The following is a 24,251-nucleotide window of genomic DNA, read 5'->3' as shown; positions in this document are numbered from 1 at the left end:
CAGGAATGCAGTACTTGATATTTAGATCCTTCTTTAAAAAAGATAAATCTTTGCAGAATTGAGCGGTAGAAGTAATGGAGGTGTGAAGGACCTCCCTGAGAACTCCTCTGCCGAAGAGATTTTCTAATCCTCTCCCCCAACACCTAGCCTGTGTTACTTCTGTTTCTCCCTCCAAACTGGCAGATCTCTTACTACTTCTGTTCCAAAAGTCCTCAGAAAACTCCTCTCATGCCTATTGAGGGCTCTGATGGGTTTTTAACTTCTTCCCAACCAGTTGTAAGATGGCTGACAACGCATGCATTTTTGAAGACATTCTTTAAAAATACTGTGTGTCAGCTAGTTCCCTTAGCACAACACAGGAGGTAAAATGTGATGTATTATAATAGCTTTGTACTGGTTTTGGCTGGGAAAGAGTTAATTTTCTTCATAGCTGCCTACTGGGGTTACACCACAGCAAGTCTTCATCTACTAAGTAGTGAAACAGGACTTTGATTATATAAACTGGAAAAAAGCGAACTATGTTGTACAGCATATTGGGAGTATTCATGCCAGTCAAGATAAAGCATCTCATAAAGGTGGTAGTGAAAATTATGTTGTTTAACAAAATTTTGGAATTTAGTTGCCTTGAAGGCAGGCCAGTGTGTTGTGCATCAGAAGTACTAGGGCCTGTGAAAGACCCATGGATTTACTCCTACTGATGGTGCACCAGTTGAAGCCGAGGAGAAGAATGAATAACAGTGCTCTTGCAGTAGGCTGAGAAATATAAATGAGAAATCAGAAGTTGCTGCTATCAGGGTAACAAGAAACCAAACATTTTCAGTACTCCAAATGAACTAATCAGAGTTTGCAGCTCATACACATATAGGCAACTGGAGCTAGTGTTCGCTACTGTTCACCTGAGTCTTGAGATGATTCAGCTGGGGCTATTTAGATTTCCCTCCCCCCTTTTTTAATGGATGATGATGCACTCTTTCTAGTCTCTACCTGAAAGACTTGTGCAGAAAGATAGGCCTTTTCTTGCTGAAAGTGTATCCATCTTCTTGCCATTTTGATTTCCCCTAGGAATTTCTGGGATCAAACCTCTCAGCTGAGACAATTTTACATCTAAGGAATTTCACACCTCATTGTTGCACAACCATAGCATTTTCATTTAATCCCCTCCTGGGCAGAGAGGCGTTTTCACAGATAGCTGTATCCTTACAGTTACAGTCTTCAGAGTTTAAGACTGGGTCTTCGGTGTTTACAGAAGTCGCCTGTGGAATGACCCAAGTGTCGCTGAAGTTAGTAGTCCCTTACTTGTAAACAGAGCTGCTGTGGGATGCAGATGTTTTCTACGTAGCCTCTCCCCTGCGACTCGGTTGAATGTTTTGAAGCAATGCAGTTAATGATGGACTGTGATAGGTGAGGCATTTGTATACTCTGTGGTGACTCCGTGTGGAGAAATAAACTTCTTGCTATTGTTGATCCACTTACAGAACAGTAGTCAAGCTCCAGTGAGAACTTTAAGCTGCACCAGATGACCATAAGATAGATGCATGTATTCTGCATATCAGTAGTAGCCAGAATTACCTGGAGCCTTTCGTTTTCTGTTTTACCTTACTTCTGACTCTCAGAACATCATCTGAATTTATGGTCTGAGGCTGAGGAAGTTTGGATGGCAGTAATCATCAGTACCAGACAAAGGTGAAATTCTTCAAGTTAATGTGAAGATTACTGTGCTTGCTGTGTTTGAGCCTGAAGTAAATTGTATCTTAATTTCAGAATATTTTCCTTTGTTGTATTGGTACTGTCTCAGAATTAATGTGCTGTTATGCCTAGATGGGAAAGAATATTTATATTCTTTTTCTGATTAGTTCCTCATATAGGGGAAAAAGTACAATATATTTGTAGTGGTTCCTTAAAGAGGAAGAGTAATAAAACTCTAACTGTGTTCTACGTGAAATGTTACACTACAAAACCAATGAGTCAGTATGGTTTCAGTCTATTTTTGGTACTAATGGTATTCAGTTAGCCATTTTGAGCAAAGAAAACACCAAATTACAAAGTGCGTGAAAGTATCGTCATGCAAGTTTTACTTTTAGGAACCTGTTTTCTGGCAAAAATGTCTTGAACTGAAACCATGGCAAAAATTCTCTTAGTTTTTCTCTTTTTAAATTTTATTTTATATTTGCTGTCATGTGTGGAATGCTTGGAGTAAGTTTATACAGCTGAAAAGTAGTACTGTATATTGTGTGTACATCAAAATAATTAAATTATTTATTCAAAATTTAGAGAACCAAAATACTTTTTAATCTTTTAATTTTATATTTACTGGGAAAAAAGTGAGAGATCAAGAGGGGCTCATGGTCACAGCAGAAGGCTTAGTTAAGTAATTATGGTTAAACATTTTTCTTCTTTAAATAGCTATCCAGAGGAAAGAAAGGTCTGAATACTACTTACTTGTTCTGCATTCTGGTAATATCTGCAGTGCAAAAGTACCCACAAGTACCTTTCCCAAAGGTATTTTTGTAAAGGACAAGAAAAAACAGGAGCCTATGACCTATTTCCATGTTGTTGTGGTGGTGATGGTGGTTTTTTGTTTTCCCTTTAAAAAAAAAAAAAAATTCTTCATGATCCAGACCCAAAGGATCCCTTTGAAAAACATTCAAATGTCAAACAGCTGTGGTCACTCAGGCTATTTCTAATACCAGTTTTGTTAACTCATTATACTGATGAGGTAGGCCTCCAGAAATATTGAGGCTTGATTTAAGAGAATGATGAATTATTTGCCACCTGAGCCTTAACTATTTTTAAATGAACTGTAGTGTTCTGCCATGTGAGAAACATGTTTTTGTATGGAGACTGCTGTTGAAATTTGTGGTCATGAAATGCGAACCCATGGCATTCTAACACAAGAGCTTTCAAATTCTGAGTTTTATGTGTGGACCCATTAAAATTAAGAGTCTTAAATTTTACTTTTAAACCTGCTTCCCTCAAATTCTGTGCAGTATCTCAATTGTTATGTTTTTACTTTAATCTGAAGTTATAATTATTATGACACTTTTTTAGAGAAAATTGTAAGATTTAGCAATGCTAATATTAATTACAGCAGAATTTCAACTAAGAGGCTATTTCCTGTTGCAGAGGTTCCTCAAATTTAAGTGAGTTTTATTGATTTACAGCTCAGACTTAAGGTTGTATAATGTTTGCATAAAATGTTACAAAGTTTGCTTTTGAGACAAGTCAAGTAGAGCAAACTGTTAGGCAAGCCTGTAAAATATGTGGCCTATGAGTCAGATTTGACCTTCAGGGCAAGTTTTTGCCCCTGAGAGACAGCACAAGCTGTTTGCCCATTTCTTGTCGGAGCAGGAGCAAGGTTGCCTTCAAGTCTGGGTAGCTATGAAATAAGTCTTTCTTCAAAAATAAAACCTCTTAGCCAGTTAGAAGGCATGTGCCTTTTCCCATCTCCCTTCAGTAGGTGCATATTTTAACTGCATTCTGTAAGTTGCAAGTTGAAATCAAATTCACATTTTAACAGAAAAGCAATGGAAGATTCTTACACTGACCAAAATTGGCCGTAAGAGCACTGCCAAACCAGAGTGAACATCTTGTATTTCTGAGTTGTACAGACCTAAAGGAGATTAGTCAACAGTGGTCCTTTTTCTTGAATTTCAAAATGAAGGAAACATTAAGTTTTGGTGAGAAGATTTGGGATCAGCCTGCCTGAAAAGTTTTATCTGAGTGATCAAACCGGGTTTTTCATAGAAGTGATATAAAAAAATATTTGGATGGTGAGGCAGGATACGGAGCTAACTTTGAGTAACGCACATGTAGTTTTCATATATGTAATTTTATTAAATTACACCAGCTCATTTAACAATTTAGTATTTCCTAGCTACTTGCTTTGTAACTATGACCTTATAAAGTATTTCCCTACCTCAATATATATTATTCTTACTGTGTGCTGACTTTTTAGTGATAATAGCCACTATCATATTTACAATGTAAAACCAATATTGAGAAATACTTTTTATATGGGAATAGCTCTTTCAGCAGACTATACACTAATCACTCTATAAAGTATCTAGCAGTGTACGTTCATGCATCTGGAGTGTTATAAAGACCTTTCTTTAAAGATGAAACATCTTTCTTAAAGACGTTTTGTCATAGTCTTCATCACAGCCATTCTGTAAACTGTTTTGTGCTGGACCAAGACTTGGGAACTTGAAACTAGTGTGTGTTTTATATTTACAACAAATAAGACCGTATTTAACTTTTAAAAGATACGGAAGGGAAAAAAACAATACACAACACCATTTTAAAGGAGGAATTCTGATAAAAGTTATCTTTCTTTTCTTCCTTGCTCTTCTTTTTCCTTTCCTTTGACTGTTACTTCATCTACTTCTCTGTCCACTTGATTTTCTGATTCCCATCTGTAGGGTAGTGTTACGCTTGAGGAATCTTTTCCCTACAATTTAATCGATAAACTCAGTCTTAATTTTAAATAAATCACCGTTTGACCATTTGTGTATTACAGAGCATCTGCTACTATAGCTCTGTGAGAAGAACAGCCTAACGGAGAGAACTCTTTGCAGTGCTGTGCTGCCTCCTTTAACAACAGAAATAACCTGGCAAAAGCTGTCTTTCATTAACATGTTAGCATTCACAACAGATTCTGCTGGGATAGCTGGAACAGGGAAAGAAGTTTAGCCCTCATTATCAATATTTTGTTGGATACTTGTGGAACAGATCCTTACGGAAAAGGAGAGAAGACTTGTTTGATTAGCACAGGGAAGGTTCCTGTAGAATGATCCACTTTGCTCTCAAAATTTAAACTTGGAGTTGGAAATCCATTTCACAGTGACTATAATGCAATGGCATTTCAAGGTTTTGATTATTTAAAAAAAAAAAAACCTTTAGGAATTACGGTAATTTTGGAAGAAAGTAAAGGATGTGGATTGGTGATATGGTAGAAAGAGAAGTGGTGGCTGTCGTGGTGGAGTCAAAGTTGGAGGAGTGCTGAAGGTTTGTTCTCCTTCTTAATAAATTGTGCTGTGTCCTCTTTCCCTTATTTATTTTATAAAGTAAAAAGAGAGAGAGAAGACAGACCCATCCCTGTTATAGTCACTGTCTTTAAGCCATTTTTCTTTTCTGTTTGCATAATTTTCTCTAATCCCCCCTTACCCTCTTTTTGTTGTTTGTTTGTTTTAAGAATCCTTTTCCCTGTTTCCCCACTTCTTTGTCTATGACAGTTACGTATCTGAGCAGTGACGGGAAGGTTGTGCTTAGAGGATGACTGCAAATGTTTTTAAAGGGCTTCACTATAAAGGCCTGTTCACTTCAGCTTCAGTGTGTTAACATCAACATTTAAGCTATTTTGTAAGTAGCAATGAACCTTCTTATTAGAATTAATATTTTGACTATTGGAGAATTAACAGTAAATTAAACATTATGAAAAGGTACTGTGCATTCAAGAAAAAACCAACCCTGTTAAATATTACAACAGACTATGAAAATATCAGCTTCTAGAGTCATGTGGTTACGTCAGATTTGAATTTTCATAAAATAAACAACAAATTAACCTGGTCTTAGTTTGTAGCTACTGACAAAAGCTGAAAGTTGAAGACTCAAAACTGAGAATGCCAATAGAAAGGATATATTTAAAAATGAAGTGATTGATGGTTTTTGAGTAGTTTGGCTTGGCAGTACTGCACTGTACAGAAACAAGGAATTTTGTCTAAATTAAAATAACACTATTTAAATATAAGGTGGCAGGGAGATGTTCCCATTGTGAGTTTTTAATTCCAGCAGCCTAAGAAAATAATATGGCATGATAACATATAGCTAGTTATGCTGAAGGAACGGTAAAGAAAAGGGTGCTGGAATTAATTCCAAGTGGTAGGGCTATGGCAGCAGTGCAAGTAAAATGGCAGATTGCATGAATCTTTAGTGGAGTGGATAAGGATATATCAAAAGCAGTGCAGTTCTGTCCTTTTGGCAGTTGTTTGAGTGGATTCCTAAGAGCTTTTTTGTTTGGGGCCAAGAAATGCAAGAAGGGAGGCCGAGATGTTTCCCAAGCACGAAACAGCTGCACAGCACAAAGGGATGGAGGCAGCAGTTTGGCTCACCCATCACCAGCCTGGTGGAGCTGCTGTTGCTGATGATGACATGAATGTTTCTGTGGGGCTGAAGGCTTGGGTAAGCAGCGAAGGAAGGTTGTTCGCATGTGATGTAGTTGCTGTCTTTGCTATGAGACAAGGATTGCCACTGTACTTTGGGTCTTTTTGGGTAGGAGGGGGTTGCTGCCTCAGCTGTGACTTTTTAAAGCTCTTGAATTGTAAAAGGACAAAAAGATGAATGTGACTGTAAATTCTAGTGCTTTCACTTAAAATGCTGATTCTTTACTGTGAAATCCTTCAGCTTATTTGCAAAACCTTATAACAAAGTGTTTTAAAATGTAAAAATGGACACTTTTCAGTTATGTGAATAACGTTGACGTAGCACAGAATTCACGGCTGTATCTGTACTCCATTTAAAAAAAAAAGTAATTGTGATCAGTGTACGGAAGGATTTTCTTTTTCCCCTCAAATAAAGGGAAGCGTGTCTTCTAACTAAGACTAAACAAAAGGTTTTCAGAAAAAAGATCCTTGTTGCAACAAACACTGATTCAAAGTATGGGCCTTGCCCAAAATTTAAGTGCTACTTAGAAGTATTTTTAAACAATAGGTGAACTAAATAAACTTCAGTGGGCCAAATTACGTAGCTTTATAAATTGAAAGAAATATTTTTTATATTTTTAATAGAGAATAAAAATGATTCAATATGTAATGTTGAATGCTTTTAAGCATGTTGAAATAAGAATAGTCCCTTTCTGTATGTTAGAGATAAAAACCAGTATTCTGCTGCTATTCAGTCAGTTCTGCAGTATAAGGACTTGCAGGTGCTACTGGTCTCTACTATACTGAAATAGTTTGAGCATAATAATTCCGTAGAGATTTGTATCTCATTTTGTGGATGGAGTGGAGAATCAGAATTTTAGCTCAGTTGTGGGATGAAAGAGAAAAGTTCTACAGGTAATTGCATCCCGTTAAGACAATTTACCTGTTTCTTCAGATAATCTGGTACTTTCTCCTTTGTGTTAATGTGTTTGTGTCTCTGAATTTTTGTGCTTGTAGCTGTGCTTGTGCTGGTAGCTGTGCTTGTAACTGATGTGACACTGTATTTTCCTAGCAGGACAGATTTATAACTGTGTGGCTCAGATACCAGAGCTTTCTTGGGAATTGTTTGAGTAGCTTATGCTTTGCTTCCTTTCAGGAAACTAAATGCATCGTTTTTCCAGGAAGTTTGGTCTTCACCACGCACGGTCAGCCATCTGACTTTTGCACTGCTCTAAGGGATGTGTGTGTGAGCAGCAGGCAAAAACTCATTTAGCATATTTTTTTTTTTTACTATATTGAATTCATATAATGAAGGTCATGTATGAAAGCTTGGCCAGGATGGGTGGGTTTGTCCAGCTGAGTCAGAAAGAGGACTTCCTAGATCATTTTGGTAGAATGCAGTAAATAAGTAAGTAAAAAACATTTTCCTTTGCGCTAAGTATTGGTGACAATGATTAGGTGTTAAGCACATTCAGCTTTGAATTGAACACACAAATCTCTTAGTTGATAGATTTTTACATTCTGAAATATATCATTGTCTTTCCCTTCACCATCTGAAACTACTGTTTTAGTGTAAAACAAAGTTAAATTGCCTGTGGGGTGGGGGAGGAAAAGGGCAGTGAGCTCTAATGCAGAGATGTAGCTTTTGCTCCATGGCTGCTTGCAGTTTTGAATCTGGTTCAGGGTGTGAGGGGGAAGGAAAAAGAATTTAGGCTTTCCAAAGACTCTTATCAGAGGACTTTTCAAGGTGTATTCTCAAGAATCTGATTTGTACAGCTTGCGCAAACACATTTTGGGTGAGATTTTGCCATATCCCTTTGAGGCACACCAAACCCATTGGTTAAAAAATAAAAAGAGCTCTCGTTTCTGGGTCATCTTGACGCCAAGCTGGTGCATTAGTGGCATGAAGCAGCTCAAGAACCAGCTTTGGTTACGGCAGCTCTGCCTGGACTTCCTTTGTGCGACTAAAAATCCTTTGGTGCCATGGGGTCCCGGGAGCGCTTTGGGATGGGGAGGCCCCGTCATCCTGCCCACGGACATAGCGGCCAGGTGGGATTGGTGACAAGGCTCCTCTGCCCATCTCCTAGACCCTGCTTGCCCTGAGGGAATTCCTGTAGCCCAAGGGCATCCATAGCAGAGACTAACCCTTCTCAGTGTGTTTAATGTTGTCCGTGCAGATACATGTTGCTTCTCTTTCTCCTCACACTTTGTTTTTTCAAGATGGGGAAATAGATCCATACTTGCTGCGTGCTCTACTACATTTCCACTTCTTTTTTCCCCCTGACAGTCACTCTATTAATCATCTGGTCTGTAGTAAGGACAAGCTAGGTCATGAGGAGTATTGTTGTGGACCTCAAGTCCTCTCCCTGCTTTCTGACACAGAATTTCCATTTTCCATCATGCCGCTGTTGCTGAATGTGGCTGATTTTTGGCCTAGGCTCCAGGAGCCTCTCTGACCTCGAGCAGAAGGGGAACTATTGCTTCAACTCTAGATCACTGTGCCAGTACTATGTGTTTATCTTTGTCTTATTTAATTGCTTATCAACTAGTGATTTATCATTTAATTATTTTCTTACTTGTAAAATCTGTAGCAAATACTTCAGCCCCAGTGGGGTTTTACTTGTGAATTTGTTTCTTCTTCCCTACTCTTTTCTGCCCTCACAGACTGAAGCGGCTCAGCTCACTATGTATTTTTTCGCTTTCTGTCTCCTTCCCCTCCAGAGCTGTCGTCTTCTGGGTGGTGGCTATCTGCTCTTTTTTCTTTTGATTCTTTTGTAATGTAAAATCCCAAGTTTTAGCCTGTTCCTCGTGGTTACTGCCCATTTGCTTCTCCTGTTCCATTTTCCTTGCAGCTGTGCTTTCTCTTTCTTCCTTTGGTTTTCTGGTTCTTGCTATCAGCTGATGCCAAACTTAGCATCAGCTCTAGGTTGCTGGAAAGAATAGCAGAGAGAAAATAAGTGCAGCAACGGGGTCAGAAACTCAGGTATCAATGTATGCATTACTATTTTTGTACTGATGTTCTGTGTGTTTTCCCACTACCTTTTTACATTACCCTCTCCTTGTTGCTGTCCTGTTTTTACTCCTGTTTTTTTTCTTTCTGCATCTTGCTAGTTTTGTTAATAGTAGCACTGGGTAATACTTAGAATTATAGAGATGACAAAAGACAGAGCACTAAGAGCAGGGGGTCAGATTCACACTTGAGGTGGAGCACTTTTTGGAGTCTTCCGAAATTTTGTCGCTTACATGAGTGGAGGACTAGAAATCAAGGGAGCAGTGAATGTTAAGGGAATTGCTCATTCCAAGCGTTTGCCTTCATGTTCTTTTTAAAACCAGGTACAGACAGTTTTTGTGTATATTTGTACGAGTTTAACTGAACACTGTAATTTCATCATCTGAAAACTCAGTATATATGGTCAGTGGAGAATAAACCTGACCTTTGAGTATTTTCTCACTCAAAAGCTGATGGCTGTAGCTCAGCTGAGAAGCTATTTGCCTCACCATCCGGTGTTTTTTCTTGCAGTGAAACATTGTCTAGTTTGTGAGTGGTTGTTGGGGTTTTGAGGAAGGGAGCAGGAGGTGGTGGAGCCAAGAGGACCTGTTTGTGCACTTGCCCAGGTTACGGCTGTTAATGACACTGAGGTTATCTCTCCTATCTGGTACATCCTGCTGTGCCGCTTATGAGGCAATACCCAGCAAGTGATATCCTGTTGTTTGTAGCTTCTCTTTGATGTTTATTATTTGATTTGGGAACAAGTAACACAATGGTGAGGGGCATCAAAACTGTTCCAAATATTTGACTTAATGTCTTAAGTTCCATGGGACACCAGTGTATCTTTATGCAGTGGTATAACCATATGTCGTAATAGGTACTAATTGCATAACTGCTCTAATTGTCATGCCAACAGCTTGGATTACTTTTTTGAGTCTAGTGGTTAATTAACCTTCCTGTTAAAATTAAAGCTGCAGAAGCAAAGCATTCTGTTCCTCGGTGAGGTGGGATTGTATTCAGTTGGCACCCCTTTGTATCCTTTATAGTCTTGGGGACTGTGTTCACGTTCACTAAATTACTGATTATTTGTATTTCAGAAATAGATCACTTTCAGCACTTTAGAAATTAACAAAAAGCCTAATTCTCTGATTTTTAATTTTTTTATTATTTTGTTCTCATATCCCATTTGTACAAGCCATGGTGCATTATAAAGAAAGATTTAACAATAACAGCTACAACAGCAACAAAAATAGAGTAGGTCATTATGCCTTTTAATAAGTTACCTATGTAGAAAGCATAGGAAGAAATAACTAGGCGTTTCGACTTCAATTAAAAAAAAAAATTAATTACCTTCAGAAGTAATTGATAAATGCGTAAAACACCATGAAATGTTGGAATAGTGACCGTGAGTTAACCTGCCATTGCACATATCTGTGCAACAATTGCCACTGCTGTAAGTAGTTGTGATGCTATGAAACATAAGAGCAAATAGACTGCAGTTCTTTTACAGTCCTCTAGCAGAATATGTGAGGAGAAAAATGGATGGATAAATGTTGCAAGTGGAAAGCTTGGAGTAAAATTTCCCACTTTTGAACACAGCTTTATATAGAAATCTATTCCCCAGGTGTCCGAATGCCTGTTACCTCCAATACCTCGTTTTGTGTTTGGCTCTTCTCTTGGGTTTTTCATGGCAAGCTACTGCTGCTTGTTCTCAAGAAATGAAAAACTGTATGCTACAGTAGGAACTATATGTCACTTCATGTAGATGTGGCTTAACAATCATTGCGTTATGTGAGTCATCTTTATTTCTAACTATATTGCGATCTAGCAAGAATTTTCAAATCTTCTTCAAAGTTTATCGTAGATGCCAATATTTTCGGTCTCACAAAAAATATTGCTAATGATTGCAAGATTTGTGTGTGATAAAGAAGGAGAATTCACTGATAATGGTAATTAGAAGACAAAAGGATATTTGGATTTTGAGATAATTGTTAAAAGATAGGTAATTAAAAATGTTAAGGATTTACTCAGTTCAGCAATAACTAAAAATTTGCTGTTGCTGTCATTAAAAAAATCAGCAGGCATTTCTTCATTTTGAAAAAACACGTCAGGAAGGAGGATTTGTAAATAGAGAAATTCACTCCACATTTTCAGTGGAAATGCCTATCAACTTTGTAAACCTCTGGCTACCAGCCCTTTTCATGCTTCCCTGTGGTAACTGCTTCTTTCTGGGTATGTCAAAGACATCTTTATACAATTCCTGGAGCCCTTCAAACAGTGTGTAAGGTCCTGCAGTGCTTCCAAAGGAAAGCACTGCAGGTGTCTTTGCACAGATTTAAGAGTACTCTTGCCACCTTCTCGTACACTTGTGTCGCCTTCTCAACCCATAAACACACATGCACACATGCATTTGCTATTCTTGTCAGCCCTTCACCGACTGAGAGCTGACGGGATAAAATGTCTTTTCCCCTTTGTCCCCTGCCAGCCCCACTTCTGTTATACCTGGTGTTCCCTGGATGTGTTCTCAGACGTATTTTAACAAAGTGTTCTCAGTGTGGGTCCTGTAAAACTCGTACCAGCAATTTTACTACAGTATTTTCATTACAAAGGACATCCTATTTCATAATAATATATTGTATTCATTTTGAAGATGTCCTCATGTCTTACAAGAAGCAAGTCTAAAAAGGTGGTTGATGCTGTTAGTTGGTACTTTGTTTTCCTTGTAAAGTCAGCATGGTATAAAAAATTCAGTGTAAAAAATTGATTTTAAAAGATAGATTGTACCTTGATGGTACCTTGTTATTTAGTTAATGTATGCCTTCTGTGATATAGAAGCTGCAGTATATGCTATTTATGTCCTAGAAAATATTCAAAAATAATTGCTGACAAAAGCCACTTCACAGGTTGACTCAGAGGTACATCTTGTAATCTGAATGTTAATATTCTGGATAGCTAGGCAGAGAAAACCATTGATGTAGTTTGAAGATCCATGTAGAGACTAAGTCAGGATTTTAGTTAGAAAAGTGGGGAGGGAGAGGGATTGAGATATTTGAGTTCTCCCAGCTTCACTGAAATTTTATGCTGATTGAGCATACGAATGCATACAATTTGTAATATTTTTGAAAAGGTAAGATTTTTTGCTAGTCAGTTGGAAATGTTGCCTTTTATATCTCAGGAATTTATGTCTTTTCCAGAAGCAATTTGGAATCACCTTAATTTTACTCTAGAATCCAGGCAGCCCCTGGTTTTACTGTGCAATCCGCGACTATCTGTCATATGCTTTATTTTTCCCCTCAAGCTTAGGTCTGTGTTACGAAGAAGTACTGACAAAAAACACAGGCCTGATTCTTACCTCCCTTGCATGTGGTCCCTTCCCTGTGACCCATGCGGAGGGAGCAGGAGCAGCTACCACTGAGATCAAACAATTTCTCCAGCTCAAATTAGCATGTAGATCTTGGCCTTCAACATCAATGGACCCAAGCAGGACCTCTGTATTTCCTAAAAAGAGCTCGTCCTCTTTTTGTAGCTGCAACTGTTTTGGGAGGCAGACAAGTGTCTTGAACTGAAGTGATACTTTGTATTTTCTCAGTATTTGAAAATCCCAAAGGTTATGTTTTTTTTCACACCCAGGAGTCATGGATTTTTATTCCTCCCTAGTCCACCTGCAAAAATATTGCCTCTGTGGCCTGATCTGATGTCATAAACTATTGTGTCATAAACGAAGAAAAACAGCGTTCTTACCTCTCTGGGTATGCAGTCAGATGACCCAGGCTGTAAACTGGAAAGTATTTTTTCCATCGGTGGCATTGGCCAGCCTAGCAAACTCCACGGGCATCTGTATCAGCTGCCTTGGAATTGCTTTTGATGTGATTAGGCTGCTAATTAGCTGTCTCAATTCTTCTCTCCCTCCTGATGTTTTCTTTTGATTCACTTTGACTCCGAGGAGTCTGCATTCCGTGTATGTTTGTTTTTGTGTTTTGTCTAAAATCCCTAATGGTAGCTTAGACTGTCCTCTTTTGGTTGCAAGTTTCCCTGTGTTGACACACATTTTTCTGTTAAAGGCATGCATCAGGATTTTTCTCCTAAGAATAGCTGTTATTTTGCAAAGTGTAAACAATGTATTGTCAGTGTGCATATATACGTGCATATTCATTTAAACTGTGCTAAGGGTTTTACAGTCTGAATGAGAATGTGCATAGTGACTTAAAAACCATCAAAACCATACTAAATGTTTAGTACTCGAATATTTATTCACCAGATAGTAACTTCACAATTAAATTATTATGTAAAGTCAGTTAAATAACAGCAGAAGTTATTGTATTAAGGCCCACTTTGCAAGGAAACCAATGACAAGGAAGCAGTGAAACACGCTAATAGATTATATGCTATAGCAATATATTGCCTTTTTATTGCTTTTCCACAGGCAGCAGATTCATGTATAGTTATTACTAGCTACATTATCTGCTAGTTTTCTATCAAAAAAGATTCAGTCTATTGAATCATTAATCCAATATTTATCATTCTTATTGAAAATCCACTAGTGTTAGCACTGTATAAAATATTGACTTAAATCTACTGGTTTTGCTAAAGATTAAAAACATATTAACCTAAAAAGCACAGTATTTCTTAGGACATTTGAAACCATTCATTGTGGATGTTTGAAATGACAATATTTCTATGTTGTGTGAGGAATGATTTTTTTTTTTTTTAAATCTTTAACATATAGTAAGTGACCAGTGCCATCCTGATTTGAAGATGCTGAATGTTCATCCAACTCATAGTTGAAATTTTGATGTGTATTGCATTAGTTACTGAATATCAAGAATAAAATTTTTGCTCATACATAGAGTGTAAAATGGGATCTTTTGTAGCAGCACACGGCCTGTTTAGAATGATATAACAGGCGCTGAATGTTCACATATCAAACAAAATGCCATCTTTCTGTAGAAAAGAGGTGTCAAAAAGTTTCTTTGTACCTTTAACGCATGTGATTATGTAGTACAAAATGCAGAGTTTGTAAAATTTCTTGAATATACAGGCAAAAAATGAATAATTCAAAACAACTCATAAGTTCTACATTCTATTGTATCTTTTATAACGCAGGCAGAAGATAGCATTGTGTTCCCAGTAGAGCTGAATTTGCACAAGTTACACCTCTGAAAATGCCAGATGGTCTATGGTCTACTTTTGAGAGCTGTCACATATGTAAAGATTTGAAAAAAGAAAGACAGCTGAATGAGAGCAGTGGATCATTAAAGAGAGAGTGAGAGTCCCTGGGTATCACTGTGTTTTAAGAAGCATTGTGTCGTTCCCCATATTACACCTTTTTTTTTTTTAAGATATACACAACCTTTAAAAAATAAGGTAAAAATATTTCTGTTTTAAACTGAGTGGTTGTGGCTTAATCTTGGAACTGTCAATTGCTTTTGTTCTTTATGCTAGAATGCGGTCATATGGTTCCTAATTGGTTTCAAGTGTGTTTTAACCATAAGATTCAAGTCTCCCTAGTGCAAAATTATCAATAAAGTTAAAATAAATTTAAATTGAGATAACTAATCCATTTGGGGTTTTATTCCATTTTGATTTGACCTGCGTATCACATGTGAATACTGTAAAGCCAGTCAGCTAAAAAGTTGTATGTTAATGCTAAAAGACTGAAGTAAGAGTACTTTGGGAACAGGATTATTAAAAAAAACCCCAAACAAAACCCACCCCCTCCCCCAAAAAACCCTTAATAAAAATAATAATAAAAGCAAACAGGAATGACTGTTTAGATTCCCCAAGACTTCCCTTTCACCCCCAGTTTGACAGAAACACACCTAATTTTGAAGGTGGAATTTTGGATAATTTGTCAAGTTACTGTATTGTAGCAAAGCACCAAAAATATACAAACAACTGTAAGCTGCCACCACCAATTTAGCTGGCTTGGAAAAGGTCATAACTGTCAGTTTTAGAAACCTGCGTGTCCAGACATACAGAATTTTTAGTATAGTCTGTTGCTTTTATTTATCGAGGAAGGTTAACCCCTCCCCAGTATTTCTAGGTTATTGGTGCAACTGCACCACTCCGCAGTTGGGAATTGTAGGCAGCGGCAACGGTGTGAGGAAGCACTGGTACAGGAAACGTGAAAAACACTGTTCTTAGTACAGTTTACATTTGAGTGGGATAATCAAAATAAAGCTATGGGGAGCTACGGGTATGAACACTGAACTTTAGAGAGTACAAATTTTGATTCCTGTTGTTGCTAAAGATTTTAATTTTGGCTGTAGTTAGGTCTACATTGACAATTTTTAAAATGGAAGGATTTGATTAGTTTTTTAACAAAATTTGTTTTGCACATATGTGGAAAGATGTCCTACAGAAAGGGTTCTTGGTAGTATACTTTGAAAGAATCCTGTTTCAGATAGGAGGAAACTCCCTAAAAACTTGTTTTGGGGTTTTTATGGTAGTGTGGAAATGCTATAAATGGAATTCCAGGGTGCAGAAAGTGCCTTGCTCATGCTTCTGTTCATAGGTTTTGCAAGCACTAATGCAAAATTGAAAGGAGAATCAGTTTCTGTATTGCTATCAAAAACTTTTTGGGCAACAGTTAGTTGTTCAGGTGTCAGATAGTGTTGTGCTCCTGCTCTGTTGGCTTGGAGGTTCATGAGCAGTTACTGCTGGTAATGGAAGGGAACGATCTTTGTCCTCCCTGCAACATCTTTGGGGAGGCTAAAGCATAAATGTTTTCCCCCAGGCCTCCCTTTCCTTCAACACAAAATTATCACTTTTGTAAAGTAGGTTCAATCAGGGTTACTCTGACCAAGACAGATGTGGGTAGTCTAGGGCATCTTCTTACAATCTTACTTGCTGTGACTCAAAAAATGAAATGTCAAGAAAAAAAAGAACCAGTTCATATTTAAACTATTATGAAAAGTCTCTCCTTTTGCCTGTGAATGTGACCAGGAGTTAAAGTTCAAGATTTATCTGAGGTTTAATCTGGCCAAGTTTATCTGGAGGAAGCAATCTGAGAATGGTATCAGTGTCCTTGATAAAAGGGAAGCATAGAGGGTTTCTTAGGCAAATTCAGAACTGAGAGTCTTTTAAGAGGCTGTGTTGGTCTGTGTGTCCCAGTAGTATTTGTCTGAAAGTTTGGTCACTTGTATCTGAAGTGGTCAGTGGAGATGTTTCTTTTAGAGGAAGCTAACTATAATTATCTATACATAGTTATCTTGGACACAGTGTAATCTATATACGAAGCTATACTGTGAAATTATCTGAAAATGGATATGAATCATCTGAAAAGAGAATGAACTGCAGCACTGTTTTTCTTTACTGCTGGCACTGTCTAATCTCTTGTCAGCTGAGTCTTCAGTAGAATCTGGGCTTTTTCCTTGACATTAGATTTATAAATAGTTGAAGATTAGACTCTCTGAAAACCTCTTTATGTCCAAGCATGATACAGTAGTGTTTTGATTAGGAGAGGTGATTGGGCTGATGCTTTTTGATTATGAAGTCTTGTTGTGTTACTATGTGTATAGTTTAATTAGTTTTCGAGCGAAGTCTGCATTTTTTTTCTATATAAGAATCTTTAATTGGAAACTACTTTTTTTCATTACAAAGTTTTACATAAAAAAAAAATCCTGCATCTTTTCTTTCTTTAGATACAGACTTTAAATACATAGACAATGTCTTTTCCATGTTATTAAAAATACGCTCCTTTATGATACTGTAGCTCAACAAAGAACAGTCAAGTTTTGTGCCCTCTCATTAGAATGTACTCTTGGAGTCTTAACCAGGCCACTGCAGATTCCTGCCTTGACAGGTTTTGTATTTTTTTCCTTTGACCATTCCAGTTTGTTGCCATTAAAGCCCTAACTGGCCCATTACAGCCACTTTAAATTCTAGAATTCCTAAATTCATTAGGATTCTGAATTGAGGAATGTGGGTGGGGGGATCTCTGGCTTGCCACTGCTGTGCAGTGCTTGAATGCATGTTCCTTCTGGTTACTGGATCACCTCCTCCACTAAACCAGATTTTGATTGGTTTTGTTCTTCCCAGCAATCCACAATCTTTATGAATTTAAGCTCAAACTATTGTTAGTTACCTGGATACTCCTATTCTTCTCTGATATACTGTCTGTGGTGGCTCATTGTTGGGGGGCCCCTACCTTGTCACTCAGGTTATTTTCTGAAGACTGGCAGGTTGGCCAACCTACAGCTTCACTGCTGTTACTGCAGTCTGTATCTTCTCTCCCATACCTTTTTCTCTCCTTCTGTTGCATTTCCCCCCATTCTTCATTTGTGTCCCTTAACCCAAATTCATCTCAGTTTTGCTACTTTTTCTCCCATTCCTGATTTTTTCCTTCTTCAAATTACTTGCCTTATTCTCTCCATCTAATTCACAGAGCATTGTGAATATTTCTGTGCATTGACAAAGGGGGAATCTAGGCCTCATACAGACATGAGGCACTTTCTAAATACCTAGTAATTATTTTTAATCTACAGATATTTTTTGCTTTCTTTTTTTGATGGGGGAATGTTAACTTTTCAGTCTATTCTTTGATCAATACAAGCAATGAAAGTTGCCTTCCCAGTCTAGCCTAAAGTGTTCAGTTATCAACTTAAAATTTAAATTAACCCTTTCTTTCTTTCATTTTAAGCACAACCTCAACGTTTGCCTCGGCCGAATACTTCAGCACTGGAAAGGGGTGAGGAAGAAAGTGGCAAAATCCAAAACGGCCACGCGGGTCTGAGTAATGGAAGTGGAATTCACAGTGGGGTCAAGCACACACCTGCAGACAACAGAAAACTTTCGGCTCCTGTTTCAGAAAAAATGCACAGAAAAATTCAGTCTACCTTGTCTGTCAACAGCAACAGCAGCAAGAAGAGTAAAATAAGCTCTGCGTTTTCCCAAAAGCCAGGTACTTCACCTGAAGGTAAGCAGAAATTCTTATTAAAAAAACCCAAACTGAATAAAGACTAGCCAAACCCCATTCTCACTAATAATTACACAATCAACTGAAAATAATTGAAGAGCATGACTCATGCTCCAGAAGCAAATAGAAATCATTATGATAAAACACAAGTTACTTCCCCAAAGGAAAATATTAAGTATTTGAAAGAAATTGAAGCAATGGGAGATTTCTTGCTTTCAAACATTTGGCCAACAGAGTCTGATAATGTTTTAGTCTCTCTAGTTAGTATCCTGAACTGATAGAAACTCCTGTCAATATTGTCACATATACACCAGAAAAAATGTTAAAGCACTAGTTCAAAGCATAATAAATACTTAAATCCAGTATGGCAGGCTCCATGAGGGTAGAGTTTGCTTTTGAAAATGTTCTGTTAGCAGGTACTCTGACTAGGCATGAGGTCTGAACACTAGATAATAAAATTTGGACCTGTGCTTCGATGTTTAACGTGCCTTATGCTGTATTTGGGCTGTAAATAATTTGCATGAAAAAGCTTCGTACTCCCTATGCACAGCCTAAATAAGCAAAAGTAAATACTTTCCCTTACGTTTTAGCTGTGTGTGTATGTTTTCACTGCTTGCAATTACTCTAATGGTCCCAGAGTTCCTGAGTCTCTCCTCAATCCACTGCCTTCCCATTAGCACTAATATACTTGATGGGCTTTGCTCCTGCCCATTCCAAGAGGGGTGCAGAGGCTCTATAAATTTTATTGGTTTGAGGCAGGCATCGATGCGACTGGTTAAAAAAAACTCTGGGGGGTGGGTACAGGCACAGATTCTTAGAGAAATGGGAAACGGTACTGTTCAGTGAAATGAGGAGGATTCTCAGCCTAGATGAAGGGAAGGGGGATCAGAAAGACTGTACGTAGTGGCCTGAATGAAGCCTACTGATGTCAGTGGAGTGACTTCTCTTGACTTCAACTACTTCAGTCAAACCTACTGAGTGAATCTGTATAGTAATATCATGAACAGCCTCACTTGGACTGTCCATGGGCTGGTCCTCCTTGCTGTGGTTTATTTTCATATTTATCTTCAAGAATCTACTGTTATTTTTCTGCTGCACTTTCAGTCCTGTAAAATTTCTTTCCAAGATCACAGCTTCATACTTGCTATATTCCTCTTATCTCTTTCTGTTATGTGAAATGCAGTTTACCCTCCAGCCCAATATTTTTCTTATATATAAAAAAAACTGTAAGTCAAGAGACCTAGGTCTGTTCGCATGACTGGTACAAAGTGCAGGCCTCTGAATTTAGGAAATTCAACCTCTGAAAAAGAAATTACGGAGTTCTAAAGAGACGGTGCCTGCCCTGTTCATGCCCTTGTACAATTATTTATGGCAAGCACTTCCTTTTTTTCTTCTAAAATTATATTGGAATAAATACAGTCAGTGGGGTTTTTGTTTGTTTTTAATAACCTTGGCAATGATTATGTCAAATTACTGAATGATTGAGGAGAACATTAATAAGATACCTTCAGATATAGCTGTAAATACTAATGTCTGATTTTATTAACCAACACATGATTGTGTTAGTTGCATGAAACTGCCAATATACAATTTTTTATATACAGTCAGAAATGCTGATATTTTTAAAGGTATGTCTGATTAGAATATAGATAATTACATTGTGTTGTCACATTGTCTTACATATTTTCAAAGTACAGAAATACAGGGTAATCCTTACTGTCACATGTAGTTTCTTGAGTCACCTAATAGCTAAAATTAAATATATTAAATGTTATACATTTAACCTTGTAATGTTCTCATTTTGAATGTGGGAACTTGGATATATGCTCTGAATAGCTTGACCTACACTGCTAATATCTGCTGCTTTAAGTTTTATGTTAACTCATCTGAGTGAAGCACGAGTTTTATTGTGCAATGATTAAAGTATATTTAGGGTATTTGTGTCTACACATCTGCATGCACACATATATAAGCCTTCTGACAGTTTCTTCAGCTTTTCAGTAATTTACCCTGTAGGGCTGCATGAGGGAACTATAGGCTATAAGTAATATTCTTATCAAGCTGTTACCTTGCAGGAAGTATCAATATATAAGTAATTTGTTCTATCATCCATCAGTTTTTTGATAAGATGCATAATCAAAGACTCTTGACATGGTCAGTTGAAACAGCTAAAATAACACAAAGAAGAGATCACTATTGAAGGAAAAATTATTTATCCATAACTTAAAAAGAATTGTGTTCACGAATTTAAGAAATGTTGATCCCTTATGACTACTTCTGGAAGGCTACACTTAAAAAACTCGGTATAATTAGCCAGGTTATTTGTTCAAAGGAGTTTAATTGCATTTAAACCAGCGATACATATACTTGATGAATACATCTAACTATACAAAACCAAAAGAGTACACTAGTAAGTCCTGTGACTGAGGAAAGACACTCTTTCAAAATGGTATACACAAATTGATTTGAACCTAACTTCTACAAATTCTTTGTATTATGAATCATACTTTTGTGGGCAAAAAGGTATTTTTGTGAACAGTTGTCTCTTCTGATCCAATGACATTTCTGTAGAAACTATTGAAAAGGTTTACAGGAAGACAGAAAAGATAGGAAACTATTGGAAATTATTTTCAATGTTGCATGACTACTTGGCTTTGCTTTAACTTGTACCATGTTAACCTCATAAGCCATTGGCTACTGCTGAAGAGCTGCTGGGTTTGAGTTTACTTGGAGGTGTGCGTTTGTGTTTGTGCACGTCTATACAGTATAACAATATAACTTGTGTGCAGTTTCTTATGTAATCTTACACAGAAAGAGACAAATTATATTAATTTTTGTACTGGATGACCTTGGATTTTATAATCTAATCAGTAGCTTAAAAAAAAAAACAAAACCCAAAACAAACCTGAAAATACATGCCATGTATTTTTACTTCACCTGCCTTGTGTTCCACCTTGAGTGCTCTGCTCTATTGCCAGTCAGGAGAATAACTGGTTTTGTTAAGTGAAACAAAGTGGCCAGAGAAAAGAAATAGAGTATGTCCTCAGAAGAAAAGTGAAAATTCTTGTCATCAAGCTTAGTTTAGACTATAGAAAAGAGAAAATGTTTTTCACTTTTTCTTATTCCCTCCCAAAAGCTGCATTCTTCTTGTTTCTTCTTAAAAGACAAGATGAGAAAATTTCTGGAGCACTACACCTATTTGTAATGCAAGATAAGTCCAGGTCTGGTAGTTATTTTGCTCTAGAACATCTTATCTATTGACAGAACAGAAAACCTGGTAGTGCTTGAAGCAGGGTAGAATCAAGAAACATCCAGGCTTGCCACCCATCCTGCGCAGGAGCGTATTTGGGCTTATGCTTATTTAAAAGGTTAGCAAATGCAGCATGCTGCGTCATATACTGCAGACTTCAATATATATACCAGAAAGCTAAATGGAGTCTAGTGTTATTTTACCCAGGATATCACATCTTCCCATGAAGAAGGTCAGTACTGCTCCTCTTGGTCTCCAAAGTACTAGACAGCCCTAATGCAAGCTGTAAAGCCCCCCAGTCCCCACCCCACCAAAATCCCCCCACCATAGTTAGCAACTCTTTTATTAATTGTTCCAGCTGCAAACTCCACTTGCTCTGTAGATCACATCATGTGAGCTTTCGGAATTGAAGTTGCGTTGGAAGTGCTTAAAATGTAACAGACATTGTGGTAGCGGTAGTATAAAAGCTTTAAAATCTGCCTTTTTAAATGAGCCTGTAGTGTATGGAGTCGTGTCAGCATTCCCGAATATGCTGTTTAGAAACACTTTCACATCCAGTGAGGCTTAGGAGGGTGTGAGTGCACTCACCAGCTTTGCTTTTCCTCTGCATCTATTATTAATCCATATTGTCTCTGAAGAAATCTTACTCAGCTCCATAACTTACACTACAAAAGCCCAAAGGAATTATGAAATAGTAGGAGTGTCTCTCTTAAAAAGCAGTTTTTAAACACTGTTTCAGTTCTAAAGATTTTTCAAAGGGACGGGATAGGTTTCAGTGCATATTGGGTATAAAAGGTTTTTTTATTCAAAGAAATTTTCATAATATTTTAATTTTTTTATGTCAGAGGTGCCACAGTTCTTCCAAAACTCTGGTCAGTAGACCACTGGCAAAGCAAATTGTCACTCTCTTGCACCTGTTAGGTGTAGTGCAGAGGGACACCTTGGAAACCTGAAAAAGCCATTGTAAATGGGTAAAAAGAAGGCAGTCTTATCTGCTGTGTTTGGAAGCAGTGGTACCTGTCCAGAGCAACTTAAAGAGGGGAGGAGGTCTAAAGGAGACAGCAATGAGGCAGCTGAACAGTAAACATAGATGTTAGGAAATGAAGAAAAACAGGTAACTGAATATATACATATGTGTGTCAAAGAAGTGGAAGGTAAGTAATAATGACATATGTAGAGTTGGAGGAGGAAAGGGAAGAAGAAACTGGGCAGTGGGAGGGATGGAAGAAGAATTTAATTAAGGGGGCGGAGGGGGCAAAATGAAGTAGGCAGTAATTATTTTGTAAAAACCAAACCAAGTTTTCCTACCAAAACCTTATGAAGCTTGATGTTATGCGTTTTTTTTTAATCAAGCGATCTTTTATAAAAAGTTAATGATAGAGAGAGGGAATACAGGTTTTAATTCAGTTTTGAAATGGAGCTCTCACTTCTGGTCAAGTTGCTGTGACCTCACAGGTTACTACATTTGTCAGGGTAGTTCCCACAACTCCAGTAACGTGGTAATTTGCGGTTAGGGTGGTACTTCACATATTCAAAAGGCTGAGAGCATACAGAATGGCTGTATTCATCTGGAAATGGTAGCTTGTTAAACTATGGTGAGCGAATCATGAGCCTGCCTCCTGTATGTATGGAGAGATCTTCACTTTATTCCTTCCCAGGCTCTCTAAACCAGAGAGGCACTAGAAGGCATCTTCTTTCCAAGGATTTTTTTCAATATAGGTCTTAGGAGGTGTAATAAGGCTAGATGCAGCAGTGAAGTAGATGAAGAAAGCCTGCAGCATGGGGGTGAGGCTCTGGGGAAGGACAGGCAACATAGGCTTGCTGCCAGATTTAAGTTACCACTTGTGCTTTGCCAGGAGCAAGGCCTGAAGCAACCTTCCTCAACCTTCTGGACTGTGTATCTTGTGCTACTGAGCTTAGAGATGCAGTGAACAATCTCACCCAATGTGTGGGTTTTCTTAAAATCCAATGTTTAAAATTCAACATTTCAGGGTGCATTTGAATGAGACTTTTTTTCCCCTTCTTTTTGATATAATGCAACTTCATCTCTTCTAGATGTTGAATCCAAGCATGGGGTTGGTGGGCGCTATTTAACTCACGCTGCTGACTACAATGATTTATTAGAGTATCCCAAGTGATATTGATGGCTTAACTGAAGACAAAGCAAGTCCACCAAATAGCCTTTGTGTTAAGCCATGGTCTTAAGAACCACTAGGTGCATACACATGGAAAGTAGTGAGTAGTTCTCTTAGCAGGGTAGCAGACCTCTTTTTGAAGTAGGAGCATCTTACTTTGGTTTATATAACTTTGTATAAACTGAAAAATAGTTTTCAGTCAACTTTACTTTCCTTTTGGGCATATGATTTTGAATAGGATTTTTTTAATTATTGTTTTTTTTTCCTCAAGTGACAGAAGAGCAACAGTAAGTTTTCTTTCATATACTGTTCTGTCATTGGATTGGTATTATTTACTGAAATTCGGTTTGAGTGTGCATTATACCGTGAGTAGCCTAACATTGCAGAAATACCTGCTGGCCATCTCCCTCTCTCTCTCTCGCTTTCTTTTTTTTTTTAAACATACATACACTTCTGAAATCCATCCCATAGCATTCAGTAGCATTTAGGCAGCTACTTAGTATCCCGCAAATGTCTCTACTTTGGCCAAAATTTCCATTGTTATGTTTTAGGAATTGATTCAAAGTGTATTTGTGTCTGAGCACGAAGTGCTGAACAGAGGTTTTTTTGTTAGACAAGGTTGTATCAGAATGCAGTTGTCAATCAGGCAATGGGAAATAACATTATCATATGGTCAAACCTGTGATTTTTAAGAAGGCATTTTGAAGAGTGGTGTGTTTTAAGGATGGTTTATATTTTTGTTTGCATAAAAGTCTTGGGAGGTGATTTACATGTTGTGTAACAGGAGTGAGTGGAAAACAGGGCCTGTAACGAAAAAAGGTCT

General features: G+C 37.6%; 1 protein-coding gene across 6 annotated transcripts in view; it reads left to right on the top strand.

Moving 5' to 3' along the window:
* The window catches only part of MDFIC (MyoD family inhibitor domain containing), a 55,541-nt gene that overhangs the window by 19,146 nt on the left and 12,144 nt on the right, over positions 1-24,251 (top strand). For all 6 annotated transcript variants that reach the window (XR_012042508.1, XR_012042510.1, XM_072861608.1 and 3 more), the window contains exon 4: positions 17,768-18,043. Coding sequence is in view for 4 of the 6 variants with exons in the window: in XM_072861608.1 (XP_072717709.1) it covers positions 17,768-18,043 (276 nt within the window). In the remaining 2 variants the exon portion in view is untranslated. The remainder of the gene's footprint in view (positions 1-17,767; positions 18,044-24,251) is intronic.

This window comes from Ciconia boyciana, chromosome 1, assembly GCF_034638445.1.
Source record: "Ciconia boyciana chromosome 1, ASM3463844v1, whole genome shotgun sequence".
Taxonomy (NCBI): Eukaryota; Metazoa; Chordata; class Aves; order Ciconiiformes; family Ciconiidae; genus Ciconia; species Ciconia boyciana.
Note: the sequence above shows the minus strand (reverse complement) of the source record. Positions and strands in the feature narration are given on the sequence as shown.